Source organism: Anthonomus grandis, chromosome 13 (genome assembly GCF_022605725.1).
Source record: "Anthonomus grandis grandis chromosome 13, icAntGran1.3, whole genome shotgun sequence".
NCBI classification, from domain to species: Eukaryota; Metazoa; Arthropoda; class Insecta; order Coleoptera; family Curculionidae; genus Anthonomus; species Anthonomus grandis.
The window spans coordinates 10440464-10458190 of NC_065558.1; the positions used below are offsets into that span (position 1 = coordinate 10440464).

The 17727-nt window shown below is 32.2% G+C and overlaps 1 protein-coding gene across 1 annotated transcript; it reads left to right on the top strand.

The window, feature by feature from the left end:
- The first annotated feature begins 1161 nt into the window (after window positions 1-1161).
- Window positions 1162-8680, top strand: LOC126744057 (vanin-like protein 1). Its single transcript, XM_050451387.1, has 8 exons — window positions 1162-1316; window positions 1390-1497; window positions 1560-1682; window positions 1736-1878; window positions 1932-2137; window positions 2191-2393; window positions 7926-8137; window positions 8240-8680. The coding sequence occupies exons 1-8, from the start codon at window positions 1254-1256 to the stop codon at window positions 8643-8645; spliced, it is 1464 nt and encodes a 487-aa protein (XP_050307344.1). The 5' UTR covers window positions 1162-1253; the 3' UTR covers window positions 8646-8680.
- Window positions 8681-17727: the final 9047 nt, after the last annotated feature.

The following is a 17727-nucleotide window of genomic DNA, read 5'->3' on the forward strand; positions in this document are numbered from 1 at the left end:
CCTAAATTTTCCAAAATTTGGAAGAAACAAATGAATCTACAATAGACCGGAAATAAAACTTCTGTATTCCTAGATTTAAAATGGCAAAATTTGTCGCTTCACGAGCTTTATATTGAGTTTTTAGGTTTGTTTTTCAAGTGTGTGTTAGTTTTCTCAGTTTTCTTTTTTATTTTCTTAATATTCTTGACTTTATTTTTGTTATTTATTTTAAATCTCTAGATGAAAAGAATACTTGTCAATTACCAAATAAGATTTCCTAGAAAAGGTTTTAAATAGTTTGAAGTACTTGGACGAATTAAAAAAAAAAATACTTCAATTATCTCTAAAAAAATTTTCTTAAAGCAGCACTTGCTTCTTCTTTAAATTTTCCAAGGAAATGGAAATAATTCAGCATTATAAGCCAGAATTTTATAACCTGGAAGAAATGAATTAATGACAAAATTTGTCGCTTTACGATCTTTATTATTAAGTTTTTTTCGTTTTTTTTTAACAATGAATTCACACAGAAATTCTTAATTGGAAACTGAACTTGCAGTGTTGGTTAGTAACTGACATATTTACTCATCTACTCTTGCACTGATCCTAACTCAATAAAATCTGATCACACACGATGAAATGTGTATTATTATCATCATTTAACTCCATAGTAAAGAGAGTTCATGAGACAATCTATTAACAAAAATAAGAAATTAATTTCTCTTCATAAACCTTGGCTACCAACTCATTCTTTTTATCCAAAGGACATAATATAGTCCATTGATATTGTAGAGAGTCCCTATATTGCCAAAATTGGGATAACAGGACCCTGGTTAATGGACTTTTATTATAACCCCCTCTTGCCTTCCAAATAGGAGTGTTTCAGTATGGAGTTGCTATAGAATGAGTCTCAAAGAACGCCCTAATGATAAAATCACAAGTAAATTTTATTAGAACTCAAAGTCTTTGACCCAATTCTCCAAAATGTTTTCTTTGTTAAATAATTGGTCACCTTTAGAAAAACAATACATGCTTTATATAAGTTCCAAATTATCAAAATGAAGTAAGATAGTACTGATTGCTTTTGTCACATACAATAAATACATATTAAACGTATATTTATAGACAACCAAAAGATTTTTTAAATCCAAATCAGGCGGGCTTACTTATGATTACGTCTTATCTTGAGTAATAATAACAAAAGTTCCTCTAATCAAAAATATTATATTACTGTCGATTTAACCTTTTCGACTACGTGAACATCGAGACTTTCTAAAATGTTGCTCCGTTGGTTTATTAGTATTCTTTTATTGTGTTTATTAATAAATATTGTGTATGGGGTAAGTTTTTTTTTAATTCTAAATCTAAAAACTATCAATTATTTCTTAAATTACTTTCATTTAAATAAACTAGGATTATATAGGGGCTGTTGTTGAATACAATCCTTTAGAAGGTCCTACTCCAGAAACCACCATAGAAGAAAATCTGAAAAATTATATATTTCACATTGAACAAGCAAAGGTAAGCATTAAGTAATATCAGTTTATTTCATAATAAATATTTAAATTAGAAATTATTTTTAGGTCTTTGGTGTGCAGATAATTGTATTTCCAGAGTATGGACTAACAACATTTGCAGACAATCCAGAAAACTACTCAGTAGCGATTCCGGATGTAGGAACAACCAATTTCTTGAACGAATCTTTTGTATGTAAGAAAATTATTTAATCTCTGAAATAAGAATATCGTAAAAATTTTAGGTTCTTTTAAAACTCTGTAATGCCGCTCTAGAGCATGAAATGTACGTTGTGGCTAACCTTTATGAGAAATCCAATATCACTGATGGTACATTAACGTATAATACCAATGTAGTTTTTTCTAGTAATGGATCTCTAGTGGCAAAGTACCTCATCTGTTACAAATTTAATCACTTGATTTTATTTGTTTTTTTTTAAGGCATCGCAAAATGAACTTGTACCATGAACCGAAAATCACCCCTGGTAATGAAACAACTATTTTTAAAACGACTTTTGGTACCTTTGGGGTAATCACTTGCGCAGATATAATTTACTACAACCCCTCCCAAACTGTGCTGGAGAACACTGGAGTAACCGACGTTATTTTTCCCACAGCCTGGACCTCTGAATTTCCTTTTTATATGGGTTAGACTCATCAGTTAAAATTTCAAAAAGATCTTAAAGAAATTATTTTTTAGCATTAAGCATACAACATGGTTATGCCCTGGCAAATAAAGTCAACTTACTGGCTGCTAATTTAAATGATCCTTCAATGGCACTTGGAAGTAGTTCTATCATTAGTAGCGATGGTATTGTTTTGAGAAGGATCCTTACTGATACTGCTTCTAATAATATTGCTTATGCTAATCTTAAGCGACCTGGGAGTGCTACAAGGAATTTGGTAAGTATTAGATCGCTGCTAACTAAGAGTGTGAAGTCAACTTTAATACTTCAAAAGGCTTCAGCTGGGATCTTTTTCAGTTTTGATTGATTTCTCCGTTATTGACTTAATTGAAATCCTTTTCCAAATGAACGCTATTACTATAGATAGATACAAGATTAGCAAATTTCTCTATTCTCTTGATTTACCTGAAAATAATCAACTACCACTGAGTATGTCCGAGTGACAGTTTTCTCTTAAGGAATAACTAAAGTTTAGAAAGATTTTCTGGGTATAATCCTCGTCAATGTCATGGTTTTCCGAAGAATTTACCCTTATCAAGATTCTCCTAATAACTCTAAAACATACAAAGCAAACTGGTACTTAAAATTTTTAATTGAAACTAAGTAAATTGTGATACCTTGGTAGCTTAATTAGAACAGTAGCTCTGATAAAAACGTGTTTATCTTTGAGAGAACAGGTGGATCGTCTAATTTGTTGATTGTTTCATTGTTGAGTTTATCATATGTTCTTAATGTCAGAAAAAATCTCAAGATATAAGATATGACTTTAATAAATTTAATTTACTTGAGATCTTCACGCCATTAATTTTTACAAGACAAACTTCTACATATATTAATTAATTCTGACGGCTAAAAACGTAATTTTCTAGCTTACAAAACTAATTTTAGTTTTTTTTTTGGAAAACTGGTACACACTTCTAGACTTCTTCAATATTTAGAATCTGTGGTTTACATTCAATTCAGTAGATTCAGTGATCCTATTACTAGAGTTAAATTTGTCTTCTTTTTCTTCTTCTTTTTCTTTTACTTCTTAAAGTGCCACACGATCTTTATTTTGTCTCATATTTTGTATTTCTCTTAGGTATGCAAAGTACTTTAATTTTCATATTAAGAACCTCTTTTTCATTTTTTGGACGTTGTAAGAGTGTCCAATTATTTAATTCTGTGAGATGTTATGTAGATTATCGGCTTCGATTTTCTTGCATATTGTTTCAGTGGAAGTCTATTCTTAAATTTCATAGAATAGATTGCTGAAGTCATAAGAGTGTAAGAGCCTCATAACATTTTTTAATGCTCTATTGGTAAATACAGAATAAATTGAAACATACATATATTCGGCACCCAATATTTTTGTAGATTTGCACTTTCTTCTTTGAAGAAGCTTAAGTTTAAAAATGGTTTCGGAGCAAGAAAAGCAATATTTGGTAACCAGTCAAACCTTGATACAAAATTGTCTAAAAAAAAAAAGATTATGAGAAAGCCTTCGACAATGTAAAACATGACATGAGGGCATGGATCTAGATGATAAAGGCAATCGATTAATTAGTAATCTGTAATGGAACCAGAAAGCAGATATTCGATTTAACAGCTTTTTACCAATCGAGCAGTTCGATATAAAAAAGGGTGTAAGACAAGGCTGACTTTTACCACTGATATTGATTGATTATTCTATACTTGGAAAGACTATTTTTTGAGTCAGTTTTAGATAACTCTATAAGTATTAAAGTGCACAGGATACATATCAACAATATCAGATATTGCAGATGATACTCTAATAGTCGCGGATAAATCAAACGATCTTTAGGAATTATTGAATCACTTAAATGAAACAAACATAACATTAGGCCTGAAAATTAATTTAAAAAAAAATGAAGTTTATAACCGTGAGTAGGACTGATATTCCAGAAATCAGAATTCAGTTAAATAAGAAGAATGTTGTGCAAGTGAGGTAATTTAAGTATCTGTGATGTATGTTGAACCAAAATTAGAACCCAGAACAAGAAATTAGATGTAGAATAGAACAATTAGGAGCAACCTTCCATATACTCAAAAATTCCTCACAAATAAAAATCTAAGCTTCAAACTAAGATAAGGAACTCTAAAGTGTTACTTTTTGTCAATTTTTTTGTATGGTGCTGAAACCTGGATAGTAAAAGCAAGTTCCATTAATAAATTGAAAGCATTCGCGATGTGGTATTTAAATAGAATGCTAAGAATATCGTGGGTAGACCAGATAAGTAATGAAGAAGTTCTTCGAGAGATCACAAATAGAAAAGTATTCCTAAGACATATTATGAGAAAAGAACGCTATAAATTCCAGCCTCGTATCCTTCAGGGTAAGATCGCTTTTGTTATAGCGGAATATTAGATAATAGTAGGCAATAAGTAGCTTCCAAGAACTTAAAAATGCTGCAATTGGCAGAAGCATATGACTGACTCCTACAGAGGAACAAGAAGCATCCTTTTCACTCATTTTTCAGCTAAACTTATATCAGTTAAGATTTTCACCAACAATAAAATCATTAAAAAATTAAATCAACATTAGAGTTAAATTCGGAACCATTATTAGTACAAATTTCTGCTCCAAATTACTATTTTTATTCATTTTGCAACTTTGTTCAATGAATTGATGCCTCAATTTAAGTTTTTGTTCTTATATCAAGCCTTCTTTTTGTTGCCATTAATGCATCTCTTTTTTTGTTCTGTTTCCGTTAATGTTTCACTGTTAGTACTTTCTATTAATATTGACTTGCCCAATAAGTCAATACTTTGTAGGTATAAGTTTAATAGGTAGAAGAATATTTATAAATTGATCGTGACAGCAGTTGCCTTGAAAGAGAAATCGCTATCCTGAATTATTTATTTATTTATTCATGCCAAAAAGTACAAACTCTTACAGAAGTAAAAATACAGACAAAAAAAGTACTACAATTAAAATTACAATAATAAAATGAAACCCATCCAGTAACTATACAATAGAATAAGATAATCCACAATTAAAGAAAAAAAACCTTAAGGATCAAGTATTAAGTAAAACTAACAAATACAAAGCAGTTTTAACAGAAATATAATATAAACATATAAATACAGTAAAGTGAAAACATTCCTCAAATAAGTAAAAAGTGTTATTAAATAAAAAATCTTTATTTTTATTTTTGAATATAGAAAGTGGCAGAGCCCTTACAGAGGCTGGCAGGGCTTTACTTCGTAGTGCGAAATCCCAGTTCTTGATATAAAGAGTCAATGGAAAGGTGGAATTGAGGGGTCATTATTTCTGATAAAGTGCCGGTAGGTGTCAGCATATATCGCATACTCAGTCACATTTTCCCTATAAATACTAGAATAAATGCACAGGGTGGAGTAAGGATTTTCAATTTCCTGAAGTAGGACTTAAAACATTCTCTGTAGCCCAAACGAGCAATCACCCGCACACATCTTCTTTGCAATGCAAATATCTTAGATATGTGCATTGTACCGAGTGTCGCCAACTGATAAGACAGTATGGCATTATAGAATGAAAATAACTGAAATAAGTAATCCTAAATGTACCCATTGAGACAAAGTCTGATAAATAAGGGATAAAGAATATGCATCTTGACAATTTGGATGACACTCTTCAACATGACTCAGCCAGGTTAAACCACCAAAAAGAGTGACACCAAGGAAATTTACTGTTACATTCGGGAGAAGCGGAAAAGAACAAATATCTCGAAGAGCAAGAATAATCTGCTGGGTCTTTTCAGAAATATCCGTTCAAAAATAATTTGTTTGAAATAATCCAGTCTTTCAAGTTAGCACATGACTTTTGAGATATGCAAGAAATACTCGCTTCACCAGCATAAACAATTAAAGAAGTTGAGTCATCTGCATATACATAACATACAGAGCCTTCTTCTTAACCTGATTAAAGTCTTTCCTAAACATTAAACCATGCATGATAATTTTGACTCAGTACGTGACTTGATTTATGAGAACTGTATAGTTCTTAAATTTTTCAGCTATTGCTTAGGAATAGGATTCGTAGGTTTTGATCTTTTTAATAATATCATTTGGCAGCAAGAAATCTTTACAGCAAATACCATTTTTTCGTAGTCCATTACGAATGGCGAAAATTGAATTAAGTAATGGACGTTTCATGCGATTTCTAAGCTTATTTTTGGCTGAAATTGCTACCATAGTTTTTAATTGATTTTCAAAGAGGTATCCGAGCGTAGCCGATCGATAGTTCTAGCCTGGACACTTATCCCCGCTTCCATCGATACCTCACAACAGAAGCCGAAATCATGCGAGGCGACGACCGCATCGCGATGGCAAAAATTCCGCGCTGGGGCACATATTTTGCGTTGATTCGAAATAATATTTTACTGCAGTTATTATTGTAGTTTATAGTAAGATTACGCATTTAAAATTTTAAACTACCAAACTATTTTGATACTCGCTTTGAGTTTTAAAAAAATAAAAATTCGGTATTTAAATTAGGTGGGTAAATTAACAATTTTATTTTTAACTTGCATTTTACAATCTTAATTTTATTTAGAATAATGCCTACATCTTGCTGCATTCCTGTTTAAGCTCAGAAAAAATTAAAATGGATTTTAATTTGTTTTTTTGGTTTTTTTAATTATCTTCGGAATCATTCAAATTTTCCATTTTTTAAATAAGCAAGAAAAATTTGGCGTAGGTCTCGCGGTATCTCCACTTAGTCGTTCCACTGTACGGCGTGCGCCACCAAATCTCGGCTTCAATTTTGACGCCACGAAACCAGTGTCACGGCTAGAACTCTCGATCGGCTACGATCCGATTTAACATCTTTTATCGATATAATCCTTCAGCTTATCGGTGAATACATTAAATTGTGAGTTTGGTGTAACAACTTTATTAACTAATGAGGTCAGTAAATTCATCAGATCATCTAATAACTTTGTTGGATCGGCATTGTTTGTCATAAAAGCTTTATTAACTCTATTAACATCAATTAATATTTGTTTTAAAAAACAAATATAGGCATAATTGAAGTCATCTGAGTACATTTGATGTAACAAATCCGCAGTATAACATTTATCGTTACTTAATTTAGCTGTTTAAAAGTGAGTTTTTAAGTCTAACCACTGAGTATGTATGCGACCAACAGCTGGCTCAATAGACAACCATTTAGTTGCACAAGCTTGCACTATCTTAAGAGGTTCAGCACCGTCATTAATTGTTTTATACAATTCATTATATAATGATTATCTCATGGACGGCTTTGAAAACTTGTCATAGGTTTCATAAATTAAAAATTCTAAATTTCGTGGCAGTTCTTTTGTTGCAGCTAATCAGCAAGCTGTAATGAAGGGCATATACAGCGGCATATACAGCAAAAACACAGCCTGGAAAATTCATTTTGATTTGATACTACTGACAGGTTACATTCTTCAATGTGTGTAGGCTATGTATTACATTATCTCCAGTAGAATCGTCAAAATCCGTTGAAATCATTAGTAGAAGTAATAATATCATCAATATTAAAATAATTAAAATATTAATTAAAATCATAATCGAAATTAAAGCAGGTTTTGTTATTATTACTAATATCACTTTCTGTTTCTATTGCTTTTGTGTTTCTTCTTGGGTGAATTGTTATTTGTTATTTCGTGAGTCCATTACTGTATTTGCCTCTCTTTCTGCTTCTCCATCAGAATTCGTTAAGTTTTCGTTAAAAAATATTGACCGTCCAATAACCTAATATAGGTACATTATTTTTTTTTAGGAATTAATGGGTTTTAACATTTTCCAAAAAGAATCTCGTCAGCCACTATCAAATTTTAAAAATTTAACGGACTTTTGGTACGATGACTTTTTGTATAAGCCAATAAGCCTTTCCGCAGAAAACATCACCGAGGAAATCTGTGATGGCAACTTTTGCTGCAATTTCGAGGTTATTCCTGCTAAAGGCCAAACTAACACTTCCGAGGTTTATAAGTAAGTTAAAGATCATTTGACAAATATGTTTCTCAAGCGATGTTATTTAAAGTTTGTTGGCTACCAGATCAAAAGCTGTAAATAAATCAATATTTTTCTTAGGCTAGTTGCTTACCAGGGACCCATTACCTACGACAGTGCTACAGTCCCAATTAAAATCTGTGCTCTACTGGGCTGCGTGAACGACGATATCGCTTCTTGTGGTGTTTGGCCACCTACAGCCTACAGCACAGTTTTCCGTCAAATTACTGTTTGGGGCAACTGGGAGGCTGAGTCTGGATTATTCGTCCGCCCTGTAAATATCCGAGGCAACTGGGAGCCTTCCTACAACGTCACCTATTTGGAGAACAAGACTAACGAGACTGTGGGGGTTAGTTTTAATACCACCCAACCAATTGACGATTTGGTATCGTTTGGATTGTATGTTACTGGAAGTGGTGAATTTAGGCACCCATGGAGTTGGGCTGTTCTGATTATGATATCTCTTAAGTTTGTAAAGTATTTTTAAGACTGATGTTTTTTTTAAGTATACTTTAACTGATATTTAGTTCGTATTTCTTTCGTTGGGTATGCAATAAAGAACTCCTCGCATTCAGATTCGGACTTCGTCTACGAAGGATCACGTCGGCTTATTCCGCCTTGTATATCCCGGTGCTGAGAAACTTACCATTGCCGTCACGCTGGCATCGCTGATTGTGGCCACTGGAAATGCCGGACACGTCCCGCAAAAGTTGGCTTCACTACAGGCCAACTTTAGGAACTTGAGTAATATCATAAGAGAATCGGGAGTGCCCCGGCCGGGCTTTCATTTGTCTTCGCATTTTCTTATTTCTACTGTCTCTTCTCCCCCTCCGCCCGCTACCCTTGCCTGACGTTTTTTCAGTTTACTCGCAGCTAAAACAAAAGAGATCTTATTTTTACTTAAACGGGTTGAACTGTTAAGAGAAAAATGCGAAGAAGATTAATTTTTTAAAAAATGGGGTATTTCTTACGTACGATATTTTAGGAGCTTGCAATTATTATCAGAATTATTGTCATCACTACTATTCAAATCATTAAAATAAGTAAAATCAGATTCATAATTATATCGTCGGATTACAAGCAAACCCACAAAGTCAATTTATCTAAGTTATTTATACTGAAGCGTTTTTCCTTTCCCTAAGTGTGAATTAAAACAATCGAAAATAGTCAAATAATTTATTTAGAACCTTACACTACGAAAACACGATCACTCACCACTACTAACAAAATTTATGTTTACTGTATTTATTTTCAACTATTTAAATCTCGCACCAATATTCCGAACTTTACTTCACTGAACTGACAACTCACCGGCGATGCAGCTCCTTATATACTCAGCAGAACATTGTTCCAGACGATTCTCGACAACCTTCGAGACGTCGTGCGGTGCGCCACTTGGGTCATTCCGAAATGACGGCGAATCATCATTTTACCATATAAATAGTAACGTGTAAAAATATTGTTATTTTAGATCGAAATTGCTATGAAATGGTTTAGTTTTATTATTATAAGATATAGATCTCCTTGACAAGGCCAATGCAAATTATCGTAGTTCAAAAGCTTAATTTTACAAACTATTAAAGTAGACCCAACACAAACATAGATCAGATATAAATAAAAGATGTAAAATAAGTAGACAAAAAACAAAACATGAAATTATAATAGGGGAAACAAAAAATATAATAGGGGAAAATATAATATAAAAAACATCAATAAAGAAGTATGTAAATAGTAAATATAACATATGCCAATAGAATACCTAATACCTATTCATATTAATTAAAAAAATAAATAAGTGTCCTTTTTATCCAACATCTACTGCTAACTACTTTAAACCTAAAAATAACAATTTGTGATAATAAGAGATAATTTATTTATAAAATACTTATGACTAACAATATATAGAATTTCAAAATCGGAGTGAAACTGGAGAGTACCGTGATAAAGACAAGAGAGGTCAAAAAGCTCCAGGCAATAAAACGCCAGAAGATTTAATAAGAAAAGTGAAAGGACACATTAAAGCTTCTCTATCGTCGAAAGCAATTAAGTAAGAAAGTTCACTACACGACTCTATTTAGGTCCTAAGCTTAATATTAAGAAAATGTGTGATTAATTTATGGAAGAATGTAAAAAAAAATTAAATTCTAATTACCTATATATAAAAGAATATTTTGCACTTAATACTAGTTTTACTTACGATGAATAACAACAGGTTGTCGATCAGGAAAAGTTAAAGTCAAAGTGCCAGGATCACTTAAGAGGGAAAGAAGAATCTATGAAATGATAGATTCAATGTATAACATGTAACATGCAAAGCGTGCCCCAAATTCCGGCAAGTTAGTTTATTCTTCGTAAACTCAACTTGTATAATTTCACAATTTATGAATCTGCTTCACAAATTGAGGAATTTTGTTACTTTTTTGGACAGAAATAAATGAAAAGTGTGGCAGCTGTGAAATTGGCCTTAATTTTTTTAATTAATACCATAGGTGAAACATTTAAAATACATATGTGCAGGTCAAAATAGAAATGTGCAGATCACAGCTCTTCTTTTGTATATTGTGAGAGTACACCGAACAGTGTCGAACAAAATTTTATGGAAAGTGGGGAAAATTATAGCGGTTGACAGCTGACAAATAAAAAAATTCGAAGACGGATTGTATTAACAAACAAAAATTACAGTTTATACACACTGACATAATAGAATGGACCGGCTAGAATACTTAAGTCTGGTCAGTCGGGGGGGCCAACGTTTATATGCCAAGGATAGAGAGGACCAGTTGTTGGCGTATCATGCTTCAAAGAACCATAATGTGTTATGTAGTCGCGTGGTATGTCAATATAATGTGTTAAAGGTCAAATATCTGTCAAAATTTATTAATTGTATCCTAAATAAAGCCCAAATACCAAATTTCAACCAAATCGCACCAAAACCAATGTTTAGGAATTATTAACATTTATTATTATTACACTAAATAGCATAAAACTCACCTAATATCTAAATTCATATTTTAAATTAAATGGATCATTACGAATGACCCGCGTATACATTCGAATATTTTTAATAAAATAATACGACAAATTTTATTTTGACTCACCCCGGTATAAAAACACTGACATTTAAAAAAAAAAGGCATTTTTCGAAAACGTCAAAATGTTTGTCGAATTTTCCTGGCCGCAATACACAATTTCCCCAATTGATATGGACATATTCATTTTCTGATTCGGTGTTTCTTTTCCCTGATCGTTTCCGGTTCATTTTCATTGATAATTTTATAAAAAAAAAATTTCCCACACCAGGCGTCAAGGTATTGTTCCCACAAGCCATTTCTTTAGAGTTTAGGTTGACACCTCCAATTACCTGCAAAAACGCAAAAAAAATGACTTTTTTTATAAAATCGCATTTTCGGGTACTTGTACTATCGCTGGAACCCTGAAATTTTAGTGTGTTGTAAAACAAAATTTCGGATCTTTTTAGATGTCTGATCTTTTCACCATGTACAGGGACGCGGCAAATGAATTAAACGCGAAAATTCGAATTGCTCGGAACCTATTAAAGTTGGAAAATTGTAATTTTACACAAATAATGGGGTTATTAAAGTATTTAATACCTGAGAATATTAATGGTCCAGGTGCCACCACTAAAAAGTTATTAAATAAAATGTGATTTTTGGGTCGGACCTTCATGGGTAAAGTTCCTTATTGCTCGCCCTATACGGTTCCCAAAAATGTCGGTTATATAGCATATGAAAGACAAAGGATGAAGCCATTTTTTGAAAAAAAAAATTTTTTCCTAAATAAGTATCGTTTGGCAGAAAATTCCCAAAAACTGAAAATGCCAGAACTCGTAAAATAATTTTTTTACAAAAAAAAGCTCCAAGTATGTCAAATCTCTTATAAAATGAAGTCTTTTCGCCGAAACACTTTTTTTATAAGAATTTTTTTTTAGCTTCTGGAGAAGTTTGAATTTTTTTTTTGGTCACTTTTGTTCGCTTATAATTACTCACCCTGTACACCGATCTGGCCCAAAAAGTACACAAACATGAATCACTATATAGTCTTTTACGTCTAAAAATTTCAATACATTTGACAGCGTTAAAACTGAGATCTCGTGCAAAAATGAATTTTAACCCGTTTTTTTACGAATTTTTTACTTTGACTCGGTACCGCTCCCTTTGTAGGTACCGAAAAAAAAATTGTTTACGGATCCATCATTCTCAATGTATTGAGAGGCCCTGTGCCAAAATTCATCGTTTCGCTATCCATACAGCCAAAGATATGAATTTTTATTTTCCAAAAAACACGATTTTTCGGACCCGGGCTCGCGTGCATAATATAGTCGCAGACGCTCCTAACAAATTCCATTCAAACGAATAATGAAGTTTTAAGAACAACGTCCATGTGCAATACAGTACAGCACAACAGAATAAACATATAAACAAGTAAAATAACCGATTGACCGCAATATTAAAACATCCCATCCAAGAAATAGCCTTCACCGTGACGTCATTTGACATTTTGGACAGTAGCCGTTGGTTCTTACAAGACTAAAGGGGCCCATTCACTAGCGAACATGGTTGCGCTCGCCGTATGTTCGCCAATCGGTGTTTGGCGCCAACGCGAGCGAAACACGTTGATGGCGGTTCGCCGGTTTTCAGTTTGATTTGAAATCTTTGTTGGGCTTGTTGTTGCGCTCGCTGTTTGCTGTCCTGTGTATGGTAGCTAACAACAAATAAATGCAGGATGGCTCAAAAAAACATAATGAAGTTGAATTTATAACAGAGTTTATTAATATTTAGAAAAAACATATTGCATTGTAAAATCAAGTCCTATATGGAGTCTATGAGAGCTAGCGTCAGTGTGCATAAATATATTAATGTATTTAAAATGGCCAGGGTTGGTAGAAGTGTCATCCCCTTAGGGTGCAATTCGACGACTTTTTGATTTAAAGAAACTGGTTCAACTTAATAACAAAAATGAAGACCAAAGTCGGAATACTATTAACTGGTTGAAAGTAAAATGCTTCAAATATGATAAACAGTTTCCAAACATACTTTACTATAATATTAACAAATTAATATTGAATTTACCAGACGAGCTTCGAATCGCAAGATTAAAGAAAGATGCTTGAAAGAGACAATTATTTTGCTGTTATATCGAAGACAATTGCCGATCTATGTTGCTAGGAAAAAAAAAGCTTTGCAACAAAAACGTTATTTTGTCGACCTTATAAAAACGAGACTAATATAAAAATTTACCTTGTTCATCTTCTGGTTCAAATGTATATAACACCCGAATTACCTTTTGAAAATGATACTGATTCAGAAGAAGAAAACATGAACTAGTTCAGATTTATTACTCTAAGTTTATTTTCAATATTATACCTAGATTTTTAATAATCCTCCAATGCGAAGTCCTCTTCATTGAGATAACAGTATACTAGTCATAAAAAAAAATTATCGTATGATACACTAAATCAACCCTTACATGAAAAATATATTAAGTCATATACCTTTAATAAAATAATTTTGAAAAGTTAAATTAAATTGTATATGCAATTTTATTACTCCATATAGGTGTGAAATATATTTGAAATGTATGAAATACCAAATTAAGAGAAAATGAAAAATACAAATCCATAAAGCCAAATGACTCAAAAGTACATTGGAATAAATGTATGTATTCTGCCTGACGATATTCAGTTTCGGTTCTGTGGATTTAGGTCTCGTCAAAAAACAATGTTTGAATAGATTTTTCAAAACTGACGGTTCTTTTTTGAGTGCAGATGGACTGTACATAGATAAGCGCAAAAAAGATTAATCTTAAAAAAAACGGGGATTTCTGACAGGGCACAGACAATATATTTAACGAAAGGCCATTAAAACTAGAGAAAAACCCAAATAAAAACTCATAAATCTCCGGGAGCTGCTTAAAGGAAACTGCAGCAAAAGCAAATATATAAAAGTGTCGGGAAGAAGTTGTTCCATCATGAAAATTAATGTTCCCCAAAGTATAATTTGTGGAGACGAGTTGGGCCTCCAGTCTGCTGAAGCCGGGTGTATTGCGATGCGAGAGGATGCTCCGCTGGCTGCTGCTGTAATATGCCGCTTAATTGTCTCGAAATGAGAAATTCGCCGGGAAGTTATAATTGGATACGCGCCACCCGACTCCTACAAAATGTCTTGGTAAAATCTTATACAGATTCCCCACACCCTCCCCCGCCGGTCCCGAAAAATGAGATTTTGCGGAAATAGTTGCCGGAGGTTGCGAACAAGACGCGACATGGAACATAAATCGTCGCGGAGGTGTTTAAGCGCCTGGAAAAATATTCCCTTATGTTCCAAATTCTATTAACATACCGTCGGTTTAATTGCAAGTATTTATTCTTATATAAATCAATACTACCCACAATAATATGTTTTTAAAGTAAGAAAAGCAGGCTCAGATCCATTTAAGTTATGCTTAGAATCCAATTTCAATTTTTATTCCCATAAGAATTTTGTTACGATAAAGAAACGAATTTTCTCATAAAAATTAAACGAAAATAAAATATCACGTACCTATATTTATTTTATTTTTTTGTGGCATGTGGCATTTAACCATGCAGCCAGTTACAATTTTCATGATTTATTTAATTTGCCATTATTAACGTATCCCATATTTCTAACTACTCGGATAATTGATTCAACAATATTTTTCATCCTTTATGCAAATTAAATATAAAGCATTCTGAAAGAAATCATGGGTAAATAATAATAATAATAAGAAGGCTTGTGAGTATTAAGGGACCAGATATTACATTCTTTTTAAAGTTTTTTTAATAAAGATGGCGTTCATGTACCATCATATTTTTAAAAATTTATTTTGTGTTATTCTTTGTTCATTTTATTATTTTTAAGATTGTTCATTTAGGTTACGTATATAAGATCTATTTAATGGCTTACAAGTTATTTTTAATAAGAAATTGATTTTTTTTTCTTAAATTAACTTAATTTATCGATTACAATATTTATTTTGAAGGTTCATCAAGGTTCATCATTTCAAAGTCGATTTTGCAAATTTATTCAGTTACTGGACAGTTACTGGACATGTTGCAGTTATTGGACATATTCATTTAAACAAATAAAAACAAGATTCCTAATTCTAATATTTCATCGATAATAATATTAGATGGCGCCATTTAAATATCTCCGATTTGTCTATTTTTTTACTCTGTAGTATCGGCATGTTGTGGCGCCAAATCTTATTAGTCTTTGGTACATCAACAAAGGGGAGCCTTAACTTATCGTTTTCTTTAGAAATACAGTGTAGGTAAGTTTTTTATTTTAATTGTGCAAAAGTGTGGTTATTTTGTCTAGGATATTCGTAATACCTGAGGACCTAATTAAGGTAAGAATTTAAAGGCTCATGACAGAAGGTATTATTAGTTAGGTTAGAATATAAGGTGTGTCCAATAACTGAAATGAGTAACCTTTTTTTTTTAATTATTGGACGTTTGTCCAATAACTGAATTTGGCGGTTATTTTTGGTTATTTCGCTAAAAATTCAAATCTTTAATTCCGGTTAATTTAATATAGGCTTGCCTGAAATATTCTTTTGTCGAGCAGTTAATGGACATTGTCCAATAAATGGTACTGGTCTGTCCAATAGCTACAACTTTTGTATTTAGGTATTGCTAGAATGCCTGAAAAGGGTCAATATGATACCAGTTCTATGGACACCGCAATTAACGAGGTTAAGAATAATAAAGTGGGATTAAGGGCGGCGCGGCGGCTAAAAAATATGGCGTTCCAAAGTCCACCTTTGAATTTAAACTCAATAACCCTGGTCATAAGGAAACTTGCGGCCCATCACCTATATTGACCTTAAAAGAGGAACAACAGCTTGTAAAGTAGGTTAAATATTTACCATCTAACCGTATGAATATAGTAAATCCATACGTGATTATTCTTACAGGTGGATAGAAGAGTTAGCAAATAGAGGATTTCCAAAAAAAAAGAAGATATTCTCAACAGTGTTCAACAGTTTCTAATCGAAAATCCACGACCTAATCCGTTTTGTTGGTTTGGCCCGGCGACTGTTGGTTTAAGGTAAATGTATTTAAAAAACATTTTTTATGCTTATTTAGGACTTTTTTTTTAATTTATTTAAATTTTCATTGACGGCTTTTTTAGGCTTTCCTACGGATAAATCCGACAATCGTGCAAAGAACCAGTGAAGCAGTTAGCAACGCAAGTGCTTGTATCTCTGAAAAAGATATACGGAAATTCAAGATTATCTGACGATAAAAAATATTAATATGAATAATCCATCCTGAATCTTTAATGGGGACGAAATAGGTTTCCAGATTTGTCCTAGCACTGGAAAAGTTTTCGCTGGAAAAGGAGTTAAAAACGTGTTCTCAAAAAAAAAAAAAAAAATTTATTACCATTCAAAATTATTAAACATTATTACAGAATATACGAAACAAAATTCCATGAATATACAAATAATTCAAAATTACAACAATTTGTTTGGTAATCGGAGTGCAACGCGATTTTTATAAAAAAAAACCGATACACCTGCAAGTACATAGATTACTTGTACATGTGCTGTACAACCCGTGTTCCTAAATAAACTATTTTCTAAAAAACGTAATATTATATAATAAGGTCCATACCAAAATCAAAAGGGACAATATGTGCATTTTACAATGAACTAGCGAGTGGCTATGAAGCTGGGCAAAAAGAAAAACAAAAAAAAAACAAAAGAATCCAAAGATGAGCGAGAACGGTATAGGGGCGAGCACGAAGGGTAGATAACAGGCGAGTGAGAATTTAATTTTAATGTAAATATTTGCAATTAGCAAGATCAGGTGTGCAGAACATTAATTAAAACAAAAATACCATTTTATAAAATACGGTCACATTAGGTTACCATAATTTGCGTGTTTAAGAGATATTTTTTTAAGTTTATAATAAATTTTTTAGGCGAACATTCCTTTATATAAATAGGTAGTTCATTCCACATCCGAATGCCCATATATAAAAAAGATTTTTTAAAGGTTGCTGTTCTATGTAAAGGAATTCTAAGCAAATGGGGATTTCTTGTATTATAAGGAATATCTTGATTAAAAAATAAATTTCTTAAATTTGCAGGCTGTCCGGTTTTCATTATTTTATAAATTAAATTAAACATATGGACTTTCCTTCTATTGCTCATATTCAGAATTAAATTAGAATTTAAATATGGAGTTATGCGGTTTCTAGAGGCAATATTAAATGAATATCTCATGCAACTATTCTGAAGTTTTTGTATTTTGTTCGATAAGTATTTAGTTAAAGAATCGCCGTATACAATATCCCCATAGTCAAGTAATGAAAGAACTACAGCCAATATTTAATTTTTGAAGGCAACATTTTCCTATACTGATAAAGGCCCTTTAATCTGATGTAGGCGGCTTGAAGTTTGACTTTAATATGGGAAGTAAAGTTAAGATTTGAATCAATAACTACACCTAAATTACGTTTTTCAGTTACAACTGGAACAGACTCGCCTTTAACAACTACTTTAAATCTGTTTGAAACCTC